The following is a 9,801-nucleotide window of genomic DNA, read 5'->3' as shown; positions in this document are numbered from 1 at the left end:
ATAACATTGACGCGAATACTGCCATAGAGAGTCTATCGTATACCATATCTATCTATCGTAATCTGACGGTTAGATACAATGATTACTATCGAGAAAATTAAACGCACGAAACGCCAACCGTTATCAAAATCATAAGATCGTGACTTTCATAACACCGATCTGGTGTGTCGGCAATCGCATAATACGTACTGACTCGTATAGGTGATATAATTTACTGATGAATTTATACAAATCAGTAATCCACCAATGATCCTAATCGTGTGATTTTAAAGGCTATGTAATACTATGTATTGAATGTTTTGTTCTCTTGGCAAAGCATGCCGTCGTCTTAAAATGATTACAGGAAATGTTCCGCATGTTCCGCAGAGCTGCTACCTGGCCGACAATCAAAATTTGATTGTCTTACAATTCATCGAACATTCTTTTTATCGTAAAGAAAAGTCTTCTTCCTTAATTTGTCTGTGTCTCCATGTCGACTTCCTTGCGTTGTTTCAGGTGGCATTGTCCCTAAACTTACCTTAACACATAAGATCGCCGGGGCAACTAGTCGATTATACTTTTCGATCGATATACTTTTCCTGGAAAACAAGTAGCACGAATTAATTCTAGAGCTACCGTAGATGTGTTTCCTGTACTTAAGGAATTCACTCTAAAATACAGGCCCCCAAAAATTATAGTGATGGACGGAGAAAAGTCTTTCAATTCCGGTGAAGTCGTATAATTTTTAAACACCTTCAATATCAAACATTTTGTAACTGCCACTGCTAGAAGTGAAATGAATGGCACAGTCGAAAGATTTCACTCTACGCTATTGGAATTATATAGAATTTCTAAAACCGAGAATCCGCTTATGACTTCTATAGATTTGAGACAACTTTCCTTGTTCAAATATAACAATTCAGTACACTCTTGTACTAAATTTACCCCTTTGCAAATAATTACTCCTTCAAGAAACAGTTCATCGATAATTGAAAAAGTAGCTGAAAATTTAAAACACAAGCAAGGAATTGATTTAAACCACTACAATAAAATACAAAAAAATAGAAATTCAAGATTCAGCGCAGGCATTTATGAAAACAAAACGTAGATTGAAACAAGTTAATCCCTGTAAAAATTTAAAATAAAGAAAATAATAGAATAACGGTTACTACAGACAATGGACAGAGATCCATAAACAGATGGATGGATCCCCATAGCGATCGGTCAGCACGTAAAGCTAACAAAAATGGACTACGTACCCATTGTAGCGTTCGACAGAGGTACAGCTAGAATAATTAAAGGAACTTATTAATTATTATGTACACCATTTTAAAGTGTCAGAAATGCAAAACGAAATTAATTCACTGTTTACGGATTTTAAGAACGTTGAAGAGACTCAATTCCGCCTATAATTACAGCACAATTTGAACACGTTACGGAAATGTTAAAATCCTTGATTCCAAGACGAAGAAGTGCTGGGATACAGTTTGTTGCGAATTGCAACGCCTGACCAGCAATCAAAAAGAAGGCGAGTGGATTCTTTAGTATACTTTACTTTATTTTGCGAAACTAAAATTTCGTCCGCTTGGCCCGCTGGTCAGGATCAAAAGAAAGGACCTTTCCTCGTTATCTCGATCGTCACGCCAGACCACGTCATCCTTCGCTTCGGGTCCGTCCGCCGATGTCGTCCGAAGCAACGCGCCCCCTCGTGGCCGGTAGCACAAGCTGACAAAAGGCGCACGTGCCGTCCTCCAATGATCGCGTCGTTACCATAAAGTGACAGTCCACCAGTCGTTTTGCTGTGCTAAACGATAACCTTTTGCGCGACGTTTAGCGTGACCAGCTTAACCACCGGCCTCTCCAGCGTTGTACCGCGTGCTGTCCTTACGACGACCCGAAGAATGATTCCATCTCGAGACGGAATGACACTTTCCACTCTTCCTCTCGGCCAACAGTTCCGCGGGTTGTTTTCGTCCAACGATAATAACGACATCTCCGGGTTGGATCGGTTTATGTGGTTCAAACCATTTCGTCCTTCTTGTCAGGGTTGGCAGGTACGATTTTACCCACTTCTTCCAGTAGCCATTCATCCTGGCCTGCACAGCTTTCCAATTCTGCTGCAAGGCCGCGGGAGAATCGTCATGCAGAACCAAAGGTTTCGTCCCTGCGGAAGATCCTAACAAGAAATGGTTTGGGGTTAACGGCTCATCATCCTCACCATCGACCGGAACGTGCGTAAGCGGGCGAGAATTTAGCATATTCTCTACTTCGATGAGCGCTGCTGTCAGTACCGCGTCCGTGGGGTGCCTCTCCTTCAGGGTGCGAGTCAGCATCCGTTTAACCGATTGAATCATTCTCTCCCATGATCCACCGAAATGGGGAGCTGCCGGGGGGTTGAAGGTTCTTCCATGAAGGCGCTGCGGGTGTCTCCCGGTGCCTTTGAAGTAGGGCGTATTCCTCCGGAAATGCATTTCTCTGCACATCCCTTATGACGACTCGTTCAGCTTCCTGGATTTCCTCGCGATGTGAGAGGACCTGTCGATCTCGGTTTGTTATTCAAAATCAGGTTTACATACCGACGGACATAGGCAATGGTCCGAACAAGGCGAGTCCAGCGTGAAAACCGTTCGTAGGATATGAACGTGTTGTGTACAGCGTGAGCGCCACAAGCATTCTCTTCTTCCGTAATTCTTTTGTGGTTCCCGATGGTGTTCTGAAGGGGACGTTCCACTCTGTTTCAGGTATGTGCAGGAACTCCGGCGCAAGAAACCATCGGTTGGAAGCGAGATGATGTTTTAGGTTGGTCCACTTCGTCGCTTCATCGGCTACATTCAGCTTGGTAGGAAGCCACCTCCAATCGTCAACAGTAGTTGTCTCCAGAACTTCAGCAACCCTGTGAGCGACGAAAATAGAGTACTTACGATGATCCGCATTTATACAGTCTATGACGTCAGTCGAGTCTGTCCAAAAATAGTGACGATGAATTTCATGTCGATGAGCACTCTGTATCGACGAGGCTAATCTGCATCCCATCACGGCAGCCTGCAACTCTAGTTTTGGAACGGATAAATATTTAAGCGGAGCTACTCTTGCTTTTGCCCAACCAAAGCCACTCTATTTGGCCATCAAACTCGAATCTGAAGTACGCGACCGCCGCGTAACCATCAGCACCTGCATCGACGAACACGTGGAGTTGAAGACACGATTCAGCAAAGGGTGTGATCAGCCGGTAACATCGTGGTATGGTAATGCCTTCCAGATCCGGCAATCGTTGCATCAGGAATCCCACTTGCACTGTATCTCGTCCGGTACTTCATCATCCCAGCCAAGATTGAGGCGCCAAACTTCCTGAAGCAGCACTTTCAAGTAGAACAATACTCCGGCAATCAAGCCCAAGGGGTCGTATATGGACATCAGGGTCCTTAGCATCTGCCTCTTAGATAAGGGTTATCTTTGCGTGCCAGTTCGAGGTGTCTTATGCGGGATAGTTTGAAGCTGAAAACTATCATTTGCAGTGTCCCACCACATTCCCAGCACTTTCTCCGGCTTCAGGCACGACTCAAAATCCAACTCCTTTACCGCTTCTGGGTTTCCTTGCACTGCTGCAACAACACTGCGGCTGTTCGACAGCCAATTGTGTAACCGAAACCCTGCGTTAGCATGAATGTGGCTCACCTGGTGCGCTAGATCGACGGCCTCCGCCTCGGTTTCCAGGCTTGTCAACATGTCGTCCACGTAATGCTCCTCCTTGATGCATTGGACCGCTCGAGGGTATCGGGATTGATACAGTTCGGCATTCTCGTTTTTGACATATTGCGCCGTACAAGGAGAACAAAGCTGCACCGAATGTCATCCTCAGCATGACGTACTCCTGCGGTTCTGCACAGGTGTCGCCCCATCGCCATAGAAAACGCTTGGCTGTGCACGTCGTCACCGTAAATCTGTACCTGGTGGTACATCTCGCGAATGTCAGCCGCCACCGCGATCCTACACTCGCGAAAACGAAACAACACGGTTTGTAGCGGCGTCAGCAGATCTGGTCCGGTCAGCAACTTCTTGTTAAGCGAGACACCCTTCACTTCAGCCGCTGCGTCCCAAACCAAGCGGATTTTATCTGGCTTGTTAGGGTTAGTAACAGGAAACACAGGTAGGTACCACTTCCTGGGATAAAACACCTTCAGCTCGTCCGTTCCTAGTTGCCTGACATAACCTTTCGCCAAATACTCCCTGAGGATTCGGTTTACGTTGTCGGCGAGATTCGGATCTCGTTGCATTTTCCGCTCGAGACACTCCATCCTTGATGCAGCCATGTGACGGTTTTCCGGCATAAAAGTGTTGTCACTCCGCCATAGCAAACTGGTTGCGTACCGCCCATCGATGTGCCTCGTGTTGCCTTGCAGGATCGCCCAGCGCTCGTTGATCTTCCTTCGAAAGCGATAGCTGCTTGGCGGGACCGTAACCGTCGACCTCAAAATACGCTGCATCATACGATCTGCCCTTGAGATGGCTCCTTGGCAATCGCAGATGTGGTAGCTTGACTCTGGCTGCACTAAATTCGAATCGTTATCGTAGTCTGTGCACTTACCAAATATGAGCCATCCCAATCGCGTCTTGGTAGCTGTCGGTTGTCCCGCACTTCCTTCTATCGTTTTCAGAGGTCTCGTCAGCCTATACTGGTCGATGCCTATCAACAGGCGTGGAGAAGCACTTTCATATGACTGTGCTGGAATCGTCGCGAGATGCGTGAACTTGCGTTTTAGCTCTTCTGTATCGACCGACTGTCTAGGGAGTGAAAGCCGGCTAACCGTCCGCACATCGGTCATCGAGTAAACGGGCGCCTTTTCTTCGACACTAGACACCTGCACTGTCACTCTCTGCGACTCGCGTTCATCACGTTTCTGGCCAGCACTGTACAGCAGACATAGCGGATCGAGAGTACCGGAAACTCCTAGCTCTCTTGCAAGCTCCTGCTCCATCAGCGTCACCGTCGACCCCTCGTCTAGCAACGCGTGGGTGTAAACCGGACCGCTCTTCCCATGAAGCATCACCGGAACGTATCGCAACAGCATGCTGTCTGTTCTCGTACCTGATGATTAATTTCAACCGGTCGCTCCTCACTGGTGGTACGATGTAATTTGCGGTGATGTTTAGCCACACATCCTTGCAGACCGCATTCAACACGTACCGAGCACGGGCCGTAGTGCTTTCCTAAGCAACGTTTACACAGTTTTAAGCTGCGTACCTTTCCCATCTGCTGAAACACTAAGCTGGTTAAAACTATACACTCACCAACCGCCACACACGTGTCCTTATTGCACACCGCACATGCTCGATTTCTGCTGGACTGGGTTACATGCGTTTCCACATGTTGCGCGTGAACCTGTCGTGTTGTCGTCTTCTTCTTCGGCTGGGGGGGAGTTACCGCCATCGCTCCATCCGTCGCCTCTTGAATCCATGCACCAAAGTCGTTCAGCGTAACACCTTTCAGCTGCCGCCTGTGCATTCCCCAGCTCCATCGTAGAAACGCGGGCATCCGGTCCACCAGCTCTTGAAGCAACGCTGCATCGTACAGCCTCTCGGACGCTCCTTTCGTCTTGACGGTCGCACAAATCTCTGCTACCAGCTCACCGTACTCGATAAAGCTATCTAGGCGCTCTGGTTTCAGCGCCGGTGCTTCGCGTATTTGCTCGAGGAGCGAGTTAACGAGAACGTCCGCTCTGCCGTAGGACTTTTCCAATGCTGCCATAATTTGATCCAAATTATCCGCTTTGCGTAGGCGGCTTTGCACCATGCGTAGCGCTTTTCCTCGCAACGCACCTTGCAGGCGAAGGATGTTTTCGTCATCGCTGAATCCGAATGTGCGCGTCGATCTTTTAAAGGTTGACAGAAATAGCGGCCATTCATCGGGATCCCCAGCGAATGAAGGGAGTTCGCACCGGACAGCCTGACGGGCAGCTATTTGGCTCTGACTTAGTTCACCATCATCGGTTACCGTAATCCGCTTAGCCGTTGAGCAAGGAAGCGGTTTATCCGGAGAAAACGTGGTCTGCCCGCGGTCCTCACGGAGCCGTACCACTTCAGCTTCCTTTTCTCGTAACGCCTTCAGAATTTTAGAATGTTGCGAATTGCAACGCCTGACCAGCAATCAAAAAGAAGGCGAGTGGATTCTTTAGTATACTTTACTTTATTTGCGAAACTAAAATTTCGTCCGCTTGGCCCGCTGGTCAGGATCAAAAGAAAGGACCTTTCCTCGTTATCTCGATCGTCACGCCAGACCACGTCATCCTTCGCTTCGGGTCCGTCCGCCGATGTCGTCCGAAGCAACGCGCCCCCTCGTGGCCGGTAGCACAAGCTGACAAAAGGCGCGCGTGCCGTCCTCCAATGATCGCGTCGTTACCATAAAGTGACACAGTTGGAACCGTCTGGAAATTTATAGCTGGTAGTCCAGACGCAAACGATTTAAGATTAATCAACTATTCAAATCTACTATTAATCAACTAATTCAGAATAATAACGCCCAAGTTATAATCAATAGGGATTTAACATCGCACTTGGAGGATAGCTTGCAGAAGGTAAAAACAGCAGTAGATATTTTTTATAGTTTTTCAACGGAATTATATTCCATAAACATTCTAATGATCTTAAAATTCTTGTCTGAAAAGGCGAACATACTAATTGATAGCATAACCCTAGCGAAATTAGGAATTACGAACCCAAGAGTACTTAGTAAAAATGAAACAAACGCAATAATAGCAGACATACAGCATAATAACATTGACGCGAATACTGCCATAGAGAGTCGATCTTATACCGTATCTATCGATCTATCGTAATCCGACGGTTAGATACAATGATTAGTATCGAGGAAAATTAAACGCACGAAACGCCAACCGTTATCTAAATCATAAGATCGACATTTTCTTAACACCGATCTGGTGTGTCGGCAATCGCATAATACGTACTGACTCGTATACGTGATATTAATTTACTGATGAATTTATACAAATCAGTAATCCACCAATGATCCTAATCGTGTGATTTTAAAGGCTATGTAATACTATGTATTGAATGTTTTGTTCTCTTGGCAAAGCATGCCGTCGTCTTAAAATGATTACAGGAAATGTTCCGCATGTTCCGCAGAGCTGCTACCTGGCCGACAATCAAAATTTGATTGTCTTACAATTAATCGAACATTCTTTTTATCGTAAAGTAAAGTCTCTTCCTTAATTTGTCTGTGTCTCCATGTCGACTTCCTTGCGTGTTTCAGGTGGCATTGTCCCTAAACTTACCCATAAGATCGCCGGGGCATCTAGTGAAGACATTATGTTTCCCTGCAGGAAACCACGGCAGATGAGCAAATCTGGCCAAAAACTCGTATCCCGTTGACTCCAGTGTGTTGTCCTAAGACGCCAAATTCTTAGCTTGACTGGAACGAACACCCTACTGAACAACGGCAGGGCTGTGCATTCCATCGCGTACAACTGCAGGTACAATAGAGAAATGGTACTTAATTAAAAATTTTAGGATAACAGTTGTAATGATCAGAGCAAAGTTTTTTTTTTACAGGGAGGGGAAACCTTCAAAAGGCTAACACGTGAAACACGTAAAGGGGGATTCACAACTTTAAGAGTTATGGGAAATGGTGCTCTGTCAAATCGACAAAAGTTCACCTTCTAAATACATACATCTTGGTAAAAAGGTAAAATAGAGTCCCAAACAAAGATTTGACAGTTCGAAAATGGTCAGGTCTATTGCACACGCGCTGCGTGTTTTGTCAATCGGAGGGGGGATGTTTGTTTACATTTTGCATTTGGATTGTTATTGTGCAGGGAAGTGATCGTTTATTTTCCTCGACCTTTTTTAAGATTTGTGACTAATTATGCGCCTTTATTGGTTGCTGTTTGGAATTATTTCAGTTATATTCTACGATACGTTAATGATACGTCGCATACATCTAGTGAAAACGTGTTTAGGCTGCGCGTGGACACTTTTCTGCTTTGCTGCGGACCGGTTCAACTGCCGGTCGGATGTTTGTTACCGGAGGATGCAGAGGTGGCTGTTTAAAGCAACAGTGGCCGCACCGTAACCAGCGCTAGCATCTATGACGATGCGCCTTAACAGCCGGCAATTCTATCAGTATGCGTTTCATACTGGTGTACTGGTGGTACAATGTGCAACCGAATTCTTTCCATCGCCGGAAGCAGCAGCATCCCGTTGGATGTTTGCTGCCGGATTATGGAGCAGTATAGGTTAGCTCCTAGATGTTTCTTACCTTTGGCTAAACCGGAGAAGAGCCCCTGTTCTATATTAAAAGGAATCGCTGTGCTGTCGGCATGTGCACCATATCATACCATTGTATGATTGTGCACTTGCATGCAGACAAAATTTGTGTTGATAAATCTCGTGATAAATGTGATTAATTAGTAATAAGAGATGTGATCGTACACCTAACGCGGTCGTGTTTTAAACATATTTTAGTGTGACACATCCGAAACCGTTTTGTACTTAGGCTCTAGTGGATCCGAGTGTGTTGTATTCTTTAACTTTTTAACGGATGTAACGTTATGCAATCACCGGAAAGGATCGGCGGAAGGCTATCATACAGAAAATTACGTACGATATTCATATATCTGTCCTGCTTTACAAGCCGTCTACCATGCTGATCGATTTCCTTGCAAGCTGGGCAGGTCATTCTATTTTAACATTACAGGATCGCAGTCTAACACATGGCGGTAGGTACCGGCTGCGTTAAGGTAAAAGGTTCGCGCCTTCGTCTCTGATTCTACTGGAATTTCGAACCGTTGAGCAGTTCGTACGTTAATGAAACGGACTGGATAGCTTACTGGCTCAACAACTAGCGCCTAACAGTGGACCTTGTGCTTGCTGAACTTGTGCTTGTAGCTCATAGTTGAATAAGACGGACAGCCTGTCTTTATCCATCAGACTCCTAATCATTTCTTTCCATCCATCCGAAGAATTTTTTTTATCAAAAATTGAATATACAAGTCGTTTCTGAATTCTGAAAAATATTTTTTTCATGCTCACCTGCCTGATCGTGTAACCAAATTCCATACCTAGGCACCACCTCTTGAAATAAAGACAAACGATGCCACTTCATACATTTTTCAGATTTTTTTCAATATCCACCAATGCAGTGTAGTCATGAAAACTGATGAGACTCTATAATAAAATGAAATGATAAAATAAGGTTTTATTGGAACACATAAGTGTTAGCAAACTGAAATGAAACATTGGATTGGTCTATTGAATTGAACTTTGGTTTTTCTAATCATTTACTCTTAGTTGTGTTATTCTAAATCCGACTCTATGCTTGGCTCCTATAGGTTGGTGGCATTTCGTGATGGGAATCGAGGTTGTTCATTAAAGACTATGTTTTCAGCAAGTATTAAGGAATTCAGTCAGTAATTTAAAATTTATACTGTCGAAGTGTCTATTTCAAAATTCCACGATAAAAGTTAGTTCTTACACCTATGGTAAGAATGAGAATAATGTTTGCTGTAGTTATTATGCCGCTAAATGTTCCGTATGTTTGCTATGCTTCTCTATGTACCACATTACCAGACAAGATACTGGGGAACTTTTTTTTGTATTCTATACATGATTCTCAGGGCAAGAACGAGTGTCCTGATTACAGCAGAAACATTGATATTCTTCCTGTATATGTATTTGAGACTTTTCTGTATTGTCTCTTATTTTTTGAGAAATGCATTTAACCCTCTCCATAAGCTATTATTTCTTAGCGTATATACAAATGCTAGTTATAATTACTTGGACGCAGAAAGGCAATTAAGTGGTTAATAC

The 9,801-nt window shown here is 44.8% G+C and overlaps 1 protein-coding gene across 1 annotated transcript; it reads right to left on the bottom strand.

Annotated features, from left to right (window-relative positions):
• Positions 1 to 3,654: 3,654 nt before the first annotated feature.
• Positions 3,655 to 7,301, bottom strand: LOC118515180 (the record flags this gene model as incomplete). The annotated part of the gene is made up of 6 exons (XM_036061883.1): positions 7,269 to 7,301; positions 5,916 to 6,079; positions 5,269 to 5,849; positions 5,066 to 5,187; positions 3,927 to 5,009; positions 3,655 to 3,816 (listed from the first exon to the last, which is right to left on the bottom strand). Coding segments are annotated over exons 1-6 (2,145 nt in total), but the record flags the coding sequence as incomplete, so codon positions are not given.
• Positions 7,302 to 9,801: the final 2,500 nt, after the last annotated feature.

This window comes from Anopheles stephensi (assembly GCF_013141755.1).
Source record: "Anopheles stephensi strain Indian chromosome Y unlocalized genomic scaffold, UCI_ANSTEP_V1.0 chrY27, whole genome shotgun sequence".
NCBI classification, from domain to species: domain Eukaryota; kingdom Metazoa; phylum Arthropoda; class Insecta; order Diptera; family Culicidae; genus Anopheles; species Anopheles stephensi.
Note: the sequence above shows the minus strand (reverse complement) of the source record. Positions and strands in the feature narration are given on the sequence as shown.